Source organism: Alnus glutinosa, chromosome 2 (genome assembly GCF_958979055.1).
Source record: "Alnus glutinosa chromosome 2, dhAlnGlut1.1, whole genome shotgun sequence".
NCBI classification, from domain to species: Eukaryota; Viridiplantae; Streptophyta; class Magnoliopsida; order Fagales; family Betulaceae; genus Alnus; species Alnus glutinosa.
The window spans coordinates 23,609,977-23,626,287 of NC_084887.1; the positions used below are offsets into that span (position 1 = coordinate 23,609,977).

The window sequence follows — 16,311 nt, forward strand, 5'->3', positions numbered from 1 at the left end:
AAAAGAAAAAATTATTGAATTAAAGTGATCATTACGTTAGTTATAAGTACTTTAGATTAAAAAGGACATATGCAAGGAGAATCATATAGAATTTCGTAGAGTGGGAGTTTGCGCTTAATTGTAAAAGTAGGAATAAGACAACGGTTAAAAACATGGGTTGCATGCATGGAGCCGAGACATGAACGTGGCTTTGATTTCGAAGGCACCCTAAAGTGGCAACCAATATTAGAACCAAAAAAGAAGAAAATAAAAGTTGCAACAGTTGTCATAAAAAGAGAATATATGTGTTCGAAAAGAAAGATGAGAAAAAAGAAGAGAATATGTACGTCATATGTGTGGACATCCTTCTTTTTATGTGGGGAATAGAAAAGGATCGAACCAAGATTGTTGGCGCGCATTTTTAGTAGTTGAAAATTTGAAAAAAAATAAAAATAAAATCAATAAATGGGTGACTTGAATCATAAGGAAATGAGGTATATATATATATATATATATATATATATATATATATATATATATATATATATATATATATATATGTTATATCAGTCTCTTGTACGTACACATGCATGGACTCACATGATAAATTTGCAAATTTCTTGTATTGAGATATATATACAAGAGAATATTGCAACCAAGCCTTAGACTTTTGTCTAAGGCAATTGGTAAGCAATATTGTGAAGGAGACTAAATGGAAAGGGTTTTTACGAGTTGCAATATATCTTTCTAGCCCGAGAATAATTATATAAATGTAAAATTCAAGGATCCACATTGCATATAACTTACACTTTTGACTAGGTTCTTTAACCCAATCTTCTAATATTTTGCCTCCTCTAGTCCTAATGTGTGGATTCACTTTTAGTTTTCTTTGAAAATCAAATTTACAGGTGGAAGGATGAGTGCATGACTTGGTAAACAAGTAAGTTGGTGCTAGTGTATAATCCAGAGACGGAGCTGAGGGGTGGCAGGTATAGGCCAATGCCCGCCCCTCCCAAATTCGCGTGAATTTTTTTTTAGAAGGTGTAATTTGATTTTCATCTTGTTTGGCCCTTCCTCATTCAAAAATTTGGCCCTACGGCCCCTACCCATCAATTATTTCATTGATTTATCACAAGGAAGAGGAAGAAGTGGAGCAATAGGCCAAGGTTCACAAGAATCACAACCATGGATTTCTTTTGGGGCAACAAATCTATCTTTAACTTGAAGTGGAAGAAGTATGCCATTGGAGAAAAGCTAGTGAACAAGATTCATGTTCAAAGTTGCTTCTGATGTAGAACTCAAAATCAGAATTTGAGCACCTTGTGTTCAATTGGTTCCTCTATTTGTTGGGTTTTGCAGAAAAGAAGAAGGAAAGATGAAGTTTTGCTGAAATGAGGAAGGATCGTAGCTGAAGTAAGTCAGGCGTAGCAGGAGAGTATATCAAGACTTAGCTGGAATCCATTTCAAGTCATTTGTGTTTTATGTGTTTTATATTTCATAATAGTACAGTTCATATAGTAATAACTGCATTATTTAATCTTGCATATAGATTTAAATAGTACTCCAAAATGTCCTGAAAAATTAAGACTCCTAAATAATCAACCGTAAATAAACATGCAACCAAAATATAAAAGCAGAAAAACAATAGACACCGATATTTTGGTTACGAAGTGGAAACTCTTTGCACCAAAGAGAAAAATCACTCCGAGGCTAGCAACCAAACCCAGGAAATCTACTTGTCTGCCTCTCAACCAGACCCCGTCTGAAGAGATCTTCAATAGATTCGTTTAACTTAGAGCTTCTCTCTAAGTTAGACTTCAAACGGTTGAATAATACAAACCAAATACTCTAAGAGAGTTAGCACATCTAACAATTTCTGCCTAACCTCTCTTAGCACAATGAGAATTCTACATTGAATCCCTTACAATAACACTGCCTATGAGCCTCTTTAAATAGACTTCAGAAATCCTAATTCTACACAAACTCATATTTGCATAGGCGGTGTCCAGACTTGAACCTAAAACTTCAAGTAATCGTTGAAGCGCGTCCGGACTTGCAACTCTAGCGTTCGAACGGTTGCATAAAGTACTTCCTTCATCCACAGTCATCGCATCGGCATTCGGACCTATTTGCAGATGGGTGCTCTCTGTGGCTCGCGTCTGCTAAGCCGTTCGGACTTCTTGTAAACAGATGCTCTCTGTGGCTCGTGTTCGATAAGCCGTTCGTACCTTCAAATGACTCTAAGTTTTTGAGCTAAGCGTCCGGATTCTGGTATCTGGGCGTCCGGACGGGCTGTAGAGAAAACTGACTTTCTGAGCTGTAAAGTCTCCAAAATCTTAAGATCTTCAGAATATTGCCTTCTTAGTGATTATTATGTGCAAATACTTTCCTGTTCAGCTCTTTCCATATTGAAAATAATATTCTGCAACAAATCTTCTGGAATTACGGTATCTCTATTATGGAAGTCTCTGATATGGAAGCGTTTTTGTTAAACAGAATGTAGCCAATTAAAATAAACCAACATGTCCAATACCTCATATGTGTATAGTAGATAATAACATCATTTAATAATCGCGTGAATGCAGATAGTAATCGCATAATGCGAATGTGGATACCTAAAAGTGATAACTGCATTATGCAGACGCATATATTGCTAATAACCGCATCTACATCTGCATTTTTACCTTGACGTCTACCAAGGCATTCGCTGGTGTCCAAAGAACTTCTTGTTATAAGGCTTGAAATCCTAAGGATGTCCAAACGGCTCATTAATGTAACGCTCCGCTTTTTACAAAAAGGCGTAAATGGTTATATCTAATAAGCTACGTGACATTACTATATTAGAAACAATAAAATCTAGCAGTGGAATATATATATATATATATATATATATATATATATATATATATATATATATATATTTCTTTTTAAAACTTAGGAATTGATAACACATTAGAGCTTACTGAATTACCTCAAAATTAATAACTAAGAACAACATGTTCTTACATAATAAATACATAGAAAGCCTACCAAATATAAACATTTCTCCAAACATGTTACTTCCAATCATTACCATAAACACAAATGAATATAAATAAATACAACCAGCTACATAGGTGTTAGCTTGAAATCATTTAAAGCTAGCAAATAAGTCCATGCATTTATCTTTAAAACCTACATCCATAATTATGTGATTGTGGATATTACCACAATCTCATACTGTAATTGTGTGAATCAACTATTTTTAATAATATAATGGTTACTGACTTATTTCAAAATACATAATGCAAATATGAGATGCGCGCAATGACAGTTTTATATGCATAGTCTCATTTATTGGTGTTGTGAAACTTTAACCCATAATTCGGTCTTATCATTTACTGGTGCCATGAGCCTCTAACCCCTGATCTTTTTCTTTATTGCTGATGTGGGCTTCTAACCCCCGGTCTATTTATTTATTGGTGTCGTGTGCCTCTAACCCCCGATCTTGTTCTTTATTCACAAATTCATTAATCATAATAGCACGCAAAATATGCAATGCTCCATTCACACACATACAATTCATCAAATTTATAATCATTAGATTATGGAAATCAGTATCACGCTCAATAAGTAATTTATACTTACAGTCATTTCCTGCTTCAGAAAATATTCACACAAGTGTTCATTGCAATACAATTTTGTACATGTGATAGTTAAACCTATTTTAATACTTTGGTCATATCTGACTTCTATACAACCTAACATAGTTTTCTAATGTCATTTGGATATTATAGCAGCATATAAATTAAGACCGGTTGCATGACCACATATTTTCATGTGGGCATTATTATGGCATTTATTAATTAACGCTTAAAATACCTACAAAGTAAAACAAGTATCACAATAGCATTAGTATGCTAAAATGTAATGTTCTCTTTTACAAAAATAGACATAACAATTTCATTAATATAAATAACGGATATAATATTTTTAAAACACATGGGCGACATAATGGCATATAAATAATTTCTATTTTATCCTTTTATAAAATTTGGCAGAATAACAGTATTAGTATGACTAATGCTTAAAAACATTTTTACAATATTGGACAGCGTAACGACGTTTTTATAAAATACTTAATTTTATTTGGGTATTATAATAGCGTATTTATAAAATAAATACATTACTCTAAACATATCATTGAGCATTACTAGCAGCTTCCCTACAGGGGAACTGTTCCCTAAATTTTAGGAAAAATTTTAAGAAAGTCAAAAAAATCATCCCACAGCAGCTTCCCTATCATTATCTGTTCCCTAGGAAGTGAACAGTGCTTCCCAATGCATTGGGAAGCACTGTTCACCTCCCATTCAATATTATAATCTTAAAACAAAAACATCCGCTCTCTCTCCTCTATCCTCTCACGTCTCCCAACTCTCAATCACTTCTTCTTCCTCTCATATCACATCTCCCAACTCGTCTCCACCATGCCCAGGCTTGTACTTCTTCTCCGGCGCCGATGGTCGACCTGACGTCAGATTCCGGCGAGTCTCAACTGGAGCTCGGGTAGCTTCTGGAAGCTTCGGACGACGAGCTCAGTCTACCGCCTTCTAGGAATTCTTCAGGTGAGGAGGTAAAGAACTCAGAGACTGACTTGGGCCAGTTACGTCCTATTCATCCGGAATCGGTGAGATTTGGTTAAGGTTATCTTGTTTGTACTGTTTGTAGTATGCAAAGTCCTGGACAGATTCTTGCCACGACAGCACAAGCATCAGTATTGCCAAACCTCGGCGAGCCCCCAAGACAAGCTTCGAATTCTACGCACCCAAGAAGGCTCTGGGACTTCGGCGAGGGAATTCTGGAAGCTCTACCTCCTCCCTGCATAGACATGGATCAACACGATGAGGTTGTTCTAATGGCAATTATGAGCCCAGCAAGAACCATGGGCAAAACAACCCCAGAGCTCTATTATTGCAAACGCTAGAGCAAGCACCATTTCTACTAATCTTTGAGATGAGTACTGGATTGTATAACTATACGTAGCCATTGGTGAAATTGAAGATAAATTGCCGGAAATATTTGTAGGGGGGAGATGACGGAATTGGAGAAGGAATCTAAACTGGAAAGCTTGGCACCAGAAATGTGCCAATGCCACTGATATGCGGTTTGTGGCGCCGGAGACTTGAGAGACAGAGAGAGTGAGCCAGGAGTGAGAGAGTGAGACTTGAAAATCATTGATAAAATAATAAAGAATAAAAAAGTATAAAGAAAAAGTAATAAGGAAATAATATTTAATTGATATAGGGAAAATGATTGGGAAGCTGTTGTAGAGTTTTTTTTGATAGGGAAGCAAAAAGTAGTTTTGTTCCCTACATTTAGGGAAAATGGATGGGAAGGGAAGGGAAGCTGCTAGGAATGCTCTAAGCACAATTCTTTAAACCTAATAACTTAAAATTTATAAAAACCATAAGCTAGAGTTTAGAGGCTTTACCAAGAGCTTCTAGAAACCAAAAGCTAGAATTGCACCCCTACTACCCACTGTCCGACCGAGAGAGTAAGAGTTTGAGGAACTTGTATTTTTCCTTTAAAAACAGAGAGCTGAAACTTGTTACTGGTTGAGAGAGAAGGGAAGAGTGAGACTTTTTCTTTGTTTTTTATGATGCAACTGAACCAGAGAGGGTGAGAGAAGAGGGTTTCCTTTTTTCTTTTTTCCTGTTACAAGCCAAGACTAGAACAGAGAGAAAGAAGAGAGCTTTGTTGGACCAACTGCTACCGAGAGACAACAGAGAAAATAGAGAATTCTGAGAGAGTTTTGGAGTTGCAGTGATCGAAAGATAGAGAGAGGAAACTTTTCTTCTTCTTTTTTCTTTGCAGTGACCGAAATAGAGAAGAGAAGAAACAAAGAAGAGTTTTGAGAGGACTTCTCCTTTCTTTATTTTTTCTTTGCTTTTGCTACTGCTTTCAAAGAAGAGGATGGACTGCTGGGAATTGAGAGCAACAGCGAAGAAGAAGGATATGCGTGAACTGAAGGGGGTGCACCCTTCTATTTATAGAAACTGTGAACGGTTTGGATCACTTTGGGAGGAATTTGATCAAGGGTTAGGGAAGCAGCAATTGGGTGTTGAGTCACCTGTGTAATGAGCTATTACGATGAGTCATGCATATAATCATGATTCTACAAAAATCAAAGGACAGTTGTGCGGCGAAGCTCATCTTCTACAGAACTATGGTGATCGAGGGTCAGATATTGGCGATCGAGCGTCAGGTAGATTGATCGCCAGGTATTGGCAATTGAGCGTTGAGTAGATCGATCGCCGTGTGGATTGATCGCCATACTGTGAGGATCGATGGCCAATCTCCATATTAATTATTTCTAAAGTTATATATATATAGTTGCAGTATTATATTCTCAAGCGTTACAATTAACATGTACAGAAGCTACCTTTGAGGATGTAAAACCACCTTTTTTTTATTTTAGAAAAAAGTACACATACTCCCTCAAACTACATCTCTATTGACACAATTGGTAATTTGGAGGGCACGTTGACAATTAAATGATAATTTATAGGGGTATACGTATTTTTTCCTCTTTTTTTTTTATTTGATTTTATCTATTATTTATTTATTTTTATCCAAGAGTAGAATTATAATTTCATTGGGTTCCGTAAAAAAAAAAAAATTGATAAAAAATTGATAGAAGCATATTAGGAGAATATTTGAAATACTTTTTGGTATCCTAAGGATGATTTGATATAAGTCCAAATTCTAGGAATCCATCCAATAATTTAGAAACAAAAAAAACAAAAAAAGGTATAGATAAGTGAAGTGATGTGTGGCGTGCAGGGAAATTCTGGAGTTGTATGATGAGTATGATCAGTGACCCCACTGTCACTGATGGGTGTCTTATAATTTCCAATTAATATTTTCAACAACAATTTTGAATCGATCCTTTACTCTAATTTACTATAGCACCGACAACAACCAATGGGGTTCAGCCTACACACAGAAATTGAGCGGCAAATTAATTCAAATGCAAATGCAAATGCAAATACAAATGCAAATGCATGTGAAATGCATGTGACGCTGGGCCTGGGTTGGTCAAATGTTAGGTTAAATTATGGGTGTAGAGTCTGTAGACTGTAGAGTGGTGTACTGGTCGAGAAATGGGCAGGTGATCTGAAGACTGAGGGAGTCAACGTTTGACCGAATCCAATTAATGAGTGTTATTTTAAAAATGAGTGTTATTATAATGGGATTTGATTCATACACAACACCATCACAACAACCATACAACAACCCCTCACATGAGGGTGGGCCCCAGTGTGTAGGGTCCACCCTCATGTGAGGGGTTGTTGTGTGGTTGTTGTGTTGGTGTTGTAAATTTAACATTTTCCTATTATAATTCACATATGATAACCGTCACACAAATTATTATATCAATTTTTTAAACGATTTTGATTTAATTTTATTTTCTCTCATAAAAAATAAAAATAAAAATTATATCTTGACCATTAAAAAAATTACATTAATTTTTTTTATAGCACCCAAGTAAAATTCAACATAATCTGCTTTTTAGTGAACGAAAGAACATGTGCTCAAATCTATACACTCTTTCTACAATAACTACTCAAACTATTAATAATATATATATATTTATATATATATAACTAATTATTGCGAAACTCATCTCTAGTGTTGGAGGCCTCACTAAAAGAAACCAAAAAATTTATCGAAATAATCAGGAGAGCTGTTATACATTTATCTTCTTCTTTTTTTTTATCTCTTTTATCTCCCCGTAGGTCTCATTAATTTAATGATAAATTTAATCCAATTATTATTAAAAAAAAATAAAAATAAAAACAAAAGACGAAAATCGAATATTTTTCAAGAACCCTTCCCGCTTGCCAATATATAGTGTAGCAGGCTTTATTTAAAAATAAACAGAAAAAGTAGCCTGAAAATGTTAATAATATCTGCACAATTGTAGATTGGGTACACTGGACACCTATTCTCATTAAGAGAAAATCTAGAAGAGTAGGTTGGACAATTATTGCTGAAATTACAGAAATAAATACAAGTGTCGGACAGGGAAGACTGAAAAGAAAACTCTAGATTTCCGTATAGTAAGGCAATTAATTAATTAATTATGTAATGTATATTTAGAAAAGATTCTCTGAGCCTGTTGCAATTATAAATGATTTTGATAAAAAAAAAAAAAAAAAAAAAAAATTATTGTTTTTGCACAAACTGAGAGAGCCCAGTTAGACCTATCAGGTCAGTCAGGCCTGGTAGCAGCAGCCCTAGCACTTAATTTTCTCCATTAATTATTACTATTTTTAATGGCTCCACGACTTCAGAGCCCATCAAATCATGGAAAATGATAAATGAAGATTGATGCTTTTCACATCAATTGTAAGGACGACAGGACGGAGTGAAGCCATTTACCAACCCACAACCAAACAAATGCTATTAAAGCTTCTTTTCTTTTCTTTTCTTTTTTTTTAAAAAAAAAAATTTCTAATCACATGACAATGTTTCAAACCTAATTCTTAATTTGTTTGTATGTAAAATATTTTGTTGACCAAATTAATTTTTATCAACATTTTCATTAGGAATCAATTTTGACTTGGCTAAGTTTGTCTTTAAATCTGACATAGCTGATTAGAGTTGGTTTTATAGAAAATCAAAGTATCATTAACAAACAGAATGTGAGAGATGTCAATCCATGTCCCCGTAAAAAGGTCTAACAAGAAACCTCCACCCATAGCAGTAGAGATCGACCTATTCAGCGCCTCCATGACAAAGACAAAAACATTCCTACACATACAAATTTTTAGTTGCATTTGAGACAACAGCCGAGTTTGGAACTAAGGTGATGCTAAAGATTTTGAAAGTGTGACCAGGAAGGTTTGATGATGCATTTTCATTATACATGATTAAAAACTGAGACAAAACAAACCAACTATAATTGGGAAAATTAGAACAATTACTCCGATGCAAAACAGCAACATGATTCCAAATTCTTCACAATTCTTTCCCCATTTTCCCGTCTATACAAAGCTTGAAGAGAGAACGGCATAACCTTGACAAGCCTGCTTAGTCCTCAAAAGCTAGGAGTAATTGCATTTATCACCTCAGCAATGATAATGCTAAATTATCAGAAGCAACAAAAGATTGGAGTGGAAGCCATTCTACATATCAATCGAGAAATCAAATTCCAAGGAATCACATTAATGAGATTTTCTTGATCATGAAGACATTTATTTATATATTTATTTTTGGTGAGGAAGAAAGGTTTATCATAAGCAGGAAAATCTAACGGTTCGTTTGGGTATTAAATTTTTAGATTCAGAATTGAATTTTTATTCTATTTGCGAATTTTGAGGTAAAAAAATGTGTTAAAAATATTATTTTTTTAATGGTAAGAAATGATTAAAAGTTTGAAAAGTTGTGTATAATGATTGATATTGTAAAAAGTTGTGGAATAATGATTTAAATAATAATTATTTATTATATATTGATTGTTTAATTAATAAATAAATAAATAAATAAATAAAAAATATATATATATATATATATATATATATATATATATATATATATATATATATATTTTTTTTTTTTTAAAAAACATAATTAAAATTAAAATTTAAAAAATTTTTAAAAAAAGAAGGTTGGCAGCCACCCCTAGTGGTCGAGGGTTGCCGCGCGGCCACCTCCAAGGGTCGGGGGTTGCCGCGCGGCCACCCCAAGTGGTTGGGGGTGGCGCGCGGCCGCCCCTGGCCGCCTCTGGGGGGTGGCGCGGGGCCACCCCCAGGATCTGAGGGTGGCCGCGCGGCCACCCTTGGCCACCTGCGGGGGTGGCCTAGAGGGGTGGCTGCCAACCCTCTACTCTTTCTTTTTCTTTTTTTTCTTTTTTTTTTTTTTCTTTCTTTTTTTTTTTTTTTTTTTAAGCTGGAATAAATTATTATTTTTATTTAATTTGTCATTATTTATTAATTAAATGTGGGACCCACGCATTTTTTTGGGGACAACTTGGTCTGTACGTGGGTCCCGGTCATCAAATCACTGATTGTCCTTCAAAGACTAACCAATTCACAAGCATACTGCTATATTAATTTTATCTAAAAATTCAATTGACCAAGATAGGTGTGTACATGAGGATGCGATTATCACTTTTAGATATCCGCATCCACATTCGCATACGCATCGTGTTTTTACTAACACATCCGCGCGGTTATTATGGTTATTATCGACTACTCGCATATTAGGTAATGAGCTTTTTGAGCCTATTCTAATCTTTTGAGCATTCTTTGAGTTTTTATTATGGCATATTTTAAACAATTTTAAAAGTAATTTAAGCCGATTTTTTTTTTTTAAAAGCCTTAATGTTTTGAAAATATATTGATTTCATATTATTTTAATATTTTTACCCTAGTGTTACATAAGAAAGCAACACAACCAACTGAAGCAATATAAACATAACCTATACTTAATCCAAAACGACATCATTTTGGTATTAAACACCAAAACAATGTTGTTTTGGTGAATATATATATATATATATATATATATATATATATATATATATATATATATATATATATATATATATATATATATAGACACACACACACATAATGCAGTTAATAATCACACCCACACACCCCTAAAACCACTATCCGAATATCCGCATATGCGGATAATTAATAACTGATAATTGCGGATAGCGGATACGGGTGGTTAATATCCACCTAGATGTAAACCCCTAGGTCAAAATGGTCAGAAACATTGAAAAGTGATATTAGTAATTCTTATTGAAATATTGTATTCGTGTACATGACTTTCAAGTACTAATGAGAAGTCAGGAAGGTCAGATTGCATTTTCTTATCAACAAACTATAGGCAATTAAAAGAATGCACGAAAGCAAAAACATCAACTAAAAAATGTACCGGCAGCCGAGCAAAAGCGACAGATTCTTGTCCAATGGCTCTAGGAAATAATTCGGAGTGGTGGTCCTAGGTTCTACCATCCACATCAAACCCGGCGCCAGTCCAGCCCGGTGCGGGAGATCCTCTACCCTTAGGCACAGCCCCAATTCCCTTTCCTCTTCCTTGGAACTGACTTTTCTTCTTCCCTCTTCCTTCTCCCTCAACAGAGGGCTGTTGATTTTGCCCATTCATCACTGGACCATTTCCACCACTTCCTTCATTGGGGACATTTGCAGTGACTCCAGCACCTGGTTCTGTTGTTCGAGGAACTGAAGCATTTGTAGCTGTGCTATTCACGGGAGGTCCCACTGCTTTCCCATCCTAAACACAATTCCAAGAGCAAACTTTTAACATCGTTTTACTGCCACTGCTGCGTATATCAGTACTTGTGAAATCAAAAGAAGTATATGGGGGATGTTCCAATTCAACAAATACATGGACTTTTTTAAGCTTAATGACAAACCTAAGAGCATCAACCTCCATGACTCCACCCCCACCCCTTTTTTCATCACCAACTAGCCCCACCACACATTCATGCACACCTAGACAAACACAAATGAGCCACAGCCCAAAACATCAGGGCTACTGCGTAGGCATACTTGGTACTAATGCCAGTGTTTTACCACAGTACAGTTAATATGATTTTTTAAAAAATCATTAAATCAATTTCAAATATGAGGCGCATGCGTATTGGCATGCATGTGTGTATACCCATTATATTGAATAGAAAAACTTGAGCATTTAAACCCATCTGCAAGAGGTATATCTAGTAGTCAATCCATAGGACATCCTACTTAAAAAACCGTCTGGTGCATCTGGGTCAAAAATTTCGGCTGAACCAGGTTTTTTTAACTCAGAAAAAATCACATCGATCCCTGCAGCAAAAATAAATTCCTTTTCACAAATTAACAATGTGAAATATTAATGACCCCCCACCTCCCTGAGGGGGTTTATTGGCATAAAAGGAACTCTTGCTACAATATATTGAATAACAATACATTAATACATGACAGCTTTAATATAGCAGTTATCCTTCCTGTATTACAAAAGCAAGATATACTAAGAAGAAAAAAACCTTTTTTTGGGTTGGACTAGGGGAAAGCAAGAACAAAAATTACAGTTAGAACATATAGTGCAAGCAACAAGCAGGTTTTGTTGTAGTTGAAAAGGCCTAACTTGAGACTGGGCAATTCATTATTGAGTGAAAATATGCAAATCCAAATGCCACCCATTGTTAAATCTTCAAAACACTCGTGAATTGTTATTTATAATATTGAAAAGGTAGAAACTAATAAACCGTTTTATGATCAAGATGAATTTGGGACAATCCAAAACTAAATCAGAGCCAATAACCTCAACCATGATTAGAATAGAGACAGAACCATAAAAAAGCCGAACGACACAGGAAAAGATCAAATAAAAATTGATGGATGAAAGAGCATGAGTAACCATTAATATGTTTCCAATAACTGATATACTCTATTAGTTTCTTTGATGAATGGAGAAGTCCTTGACAAGGCAGACCTGATCAAGTAGTCACTAAGGCTTTCTTTCTTTCTGCTCTTCTAGTTCTATTTCTTTTACCCTAAAATGCATATCTACTTCTCATAGACTTCCTTACAGGTCAACAGAGATACAGGAATGACAAACCCATGTTAACATAGATTGAATTTTAAGGAGAAATACAAAGAATATATTTCTAACAAAATTTCTTCTCTTTTTAAGTGTACTTTTAAAGATCTTCATAGAATGCTTTTGCAAATTTGATGGTAGATAGATCAAGTGAAATAATGTAAAGAAATGCATTAAAAGTGATGAAGAATCACTTCACAAAACCACAATCATTAAGGAAGTGAACATGCTCATCACCACAACTGTTGCATAATAGTTTTTTTTTTTTTTTTTTTTTTTTTTTTTTTTTTTTTTATATATATATATATATATATATATATAAAGTAATCACAAATTCAATAAAAAGTGCGAAGGCACAACCTAAGTTCACAAGAAGTATACAAGAGAGAAGCCTAGCAAGTAGAGGAAAAAAGATCTAAAAAAAGCATGAAAATCTGAAAAACTACAATATGAGGCAGCAGCCCCAAAAAAACAGTTGCAGAATAGTTATGTTTATATATCAAAATCACATGCAGAAGACCATGATATGCTATCTACTGTACGTGATACTAACTGACCATCAAATTGCAGAAAATCCAGGCAATCAACAACGACAAGGTCCCATCCAAGCCAAAGAATATACATAAATATGACAAACAGAAATGATGAGAGAACTTACAAGAGGAATAGAGGTGGATACTCTACCCGGGTTCAAGGCTTCTAGTCGTCTTTTCAATTCCCCCAGTCTATTAAACTGTATGCTACTGCTTTCTTGAACCTATCAAAGATAAGAGTATCAAAGAAAACATTTCAAGCAGTAACCATTGACATACACATTAAGCAAGAGACATCTACCAATTGGCTCAAGTCTTCACATAGCTTCTGCTTAATTGCTTCCTCATCTTTCACAGCCTTTGATGCTGCCTCCCACGCCTGAAGTACAAGACAGAACAAATCTATTGGACTGAATAAGGAATACCACAAATGCACTGGTAAAATGGAGCTTTTAGAAGAATAATAAAATTTTCCAGTGACCCATAAAATCCTAATTCTTGGGCACTAAAGCCCTTTGCAAGGTCAAAGCAGGTAATACATATATGCATTGAGAGTCAAATCCACAATATGGACATACTATAAACAAAACTTATCACACTTCTGAAAGTTCATCTTTTTCCATGAAACCTTTTTGCCAAAGAAAAAAAAAAGATTTTTTAATAAACGAGAAAATAGATTTTTACATAGTGACCTATGTAAATACAAGAACCAAATTCTCTCATGTCAGTATAGCTAAAGAAACTTATGTTAATATAGGCACGTGTCTTCATCCTTTCCAGCTAAAAGGAATGTATAGAAGTGTATCAGTGTTCAAATTCTCAAATGTAACTGGCAATTTCATCACATTAACTCGGTGCATTTTGTAATAATTACACAAAACTAGACCAATTATTGTGTCATGAAAGATTTTGATTCTTATAATCTTGATTGACTTGAGTGCTAACAGCTCTGATTTTCATGGTCATCAAGGGAGTGGGCGTTGATAAGCTATTTAAATGATGCCAAAGAGTACTTATATTATCTTAAGAGTAAATACATAAGCTCAATCTATCATTAAATGGGCAAACCTTTTGTGCTTGTTCTTCCTTCAGCTTGGCAACATGAATCCTCTCCGTTGACATTTCTATTTTCTTTCTCAAATGTTCAAGTGCTTAAGGCATGCATCATACATGATAGCAACGACAAAGTCAATCACTATGCACATCAATGAAGAAAAAATTCATTATTCTGTAATACGATGACAACCCACCAACCTGCTTTTTTTGGCCCAGCGGTGAGTTTCATCTCCAATGTAAGATTTCCTAGCTCTCTTTCAACATCACGAATTTTAGAATAATTTTCTTCAATGTATCTGGGGGAAAAAAGCAGAGAAGATTAAATAAGACAGTCTGCTTACTAAATTATTAATTGCACAACTAAAAGTAATGAAGCAAACCAACGACCAACACCAACAACCCTAAATCATTTTAACAAGAATGACATGATAGAAGAAAGAGCAATGGAAGCCTTTATCAAAGAACTCAAAATCACTAGTGCAAATTATTCAGATATGTTGAGAAAGTTGTTTAGTATTTATTTTATTTACTGTCAGATCTTGATAGCCCAACTGGTTAAAGCACAAAAAATTATACAATGAAAAAATTTGCATGAGCAAAAGCTATATATATCACAAAGAAGCAAGCTATATACGATATCAGAAGGCCAGTGACAAAGATAACGAAGTACCCCAAATACATATCTTGCCACCATGTCACCATCACTTTCAGCATATGACAACCACCATAATCATTACACAGTCATCACCACACCACCACTATTACCTCTGCCTTGGTACTTTACAGATCCACTACCAGCTCGCATATGCAACAAGCACTACCACTTACTGCCATCACCAGAGTTATAACCATCACAAGAAAAAAGAGCTACCACCAGTGACGAGTCGCTATTATCAGTGCTTCCTTTAACATAACAAAGCCACCAACATCAGAATTTAAGTCAACCATGCACCGTCATCACCTTGTCACGACAACCATCTGCGTAACAACACCTCTGCCTTGATACTTCTTCTAACATGCTGACCACCTAAGTTATCTTGGCCTAACAAACACGTCTACTCAATCAACTTATCCTGTTTGTTTCACTCCTCCACATTCTTCACTTAACAAGGAAAATCGAATTGAAAATAATAAGATTTAAAAATACACCTAATCCTACTACCATAATTACACGTCCCATGATGTCATTAGCATACTTTCACTTGATTAACCATCCTTAATACAGCAGCATACAAACTAAGAAAAACGAAACCTCGCATAATCCAGAAGTCCAACGAGATGCTTATCACTAGTCCATACGTTTTAAATTGCTAATATAATTAAGTACTCAGAATTTTGTTGTCTTTCAGAAACTAGTTTGCGAAAACCCGTTAGATTCAAAATACGCTAATTGGTTATTCTACCAGTACATGTCAAATTCTTTTCTCTGCAGCCAAACAAAGAACTACGAAATAACACTTGTCCACTATCCAATCAATATTCGGAATTACTTTAAGATTACATTTCCTCAGCAAAATTGAACATAAAGAACCATCGATTCCATCATATGTACATAAATAAGTAAAAGGGATATGCACGTACTTCTTTAACTGAAGCTGCTCTGCCTCAATAATCTGCCACACGCCCAAATCAGAGCCAACAAAACAACAAGAACAAAGAAAAATCACAATCACATTGTTAGAGAGAGAGAGAGAGAGAGAGAGAGAGAGGGAAACCTTCTCGGTGTAGGCAATAACAGGGGCTTCACGCGGGAGGCCATCGGGTCCGATCTCGGGCAGAAGCGAAGGATTCGAAGCCATTTGCGACACCGGTTTTCGAAACCAAAATGCGCTTCTGCTCTGATCCAACTCCGGCTCCGTTTTTGTGGTTTCGTTTTCGTTGGGAAAGGAAAACGTGGGCTAACCCTTCACTGTTTTAATTTTGCGCCAAATGATGCCGATATATTTTTCCGGGTCAACCCGGTTAAAACTCTTTCCTTCGAATCAATGATGCGTTGACTCGCTGCACGTGCTAAGCACTTGAACAATGAGAAACTGACGCAGCAAATAATTAATTTCAATACCCAAAATAAATAAATAAATAAATAATTAACTTCAAAATCTTTTATTTTTTTCAAAATTTTTTTTATCACATTAATAAT

At 35.1% G+C, this 16,311-nt stretch overlaps 1 protein-coding gene across 1 annotated transcript; it reads right to left on the reverse strand.

Annotated features, from left to right (window-relative positions):
• Positions 1–10,749: 10,749 nt before the first annotated feature.
• LOC133860856 (uncharacterized) lies at positions 10,750–16,094 on the reverse strand. The gene is made up of 7 exons (XM_062296488.1): positions 15,887–16,094; positions 15,753–15,784; positions 14,370–14,467; positions 14,184–14,266; positions 13,417–13,494; positions 13,241–13,339; positions 10,750–11,271 (listed from the first exon to the last, which is right to left on the reverse strand). Exons 1-7 carry the CDS (start codon positions 15,968–15,970, stop codon positions 10,978–10,980), a joined length of 768 nt encoding a protein of 255 aa, XP_062152472.1. The 5' UTR covers positions 15,971–16,094; the 3' UTR covers positions 10,750–10,977.
• Between the last annotated feature and the right edge of the window lie 217 nt (positions 16,095–16,311).

What these genes read in the sequence shown, in the direction of transcription:
- LOC133860856 (XM_062296488.1), bottom strand. Translation starts at nt 15,970, where the DNA reads ATGGCTTCGAATCCTTCGCTTCTGCCCGAGATCGGACCCGATGGCCTC. An exon ending in CGCTGGGCCAAAAAAAGCAG is followed by an intron (nt 14,267 to 14,369) that starts GTTGGTGGGTTG and finishes GCATGCCTTAAG; the next exon opens with CACTTGAACATTTGAGAAAG. An exon ending in TATCCACCTCTATTCCTCTT is followed by an intron (nt 11,272 to 13,240) that starts GTAAGTTCTCTC and finishes AATTGTGTTTAG; the next exon opens with GATGGGAAAGCAGTGGGACC.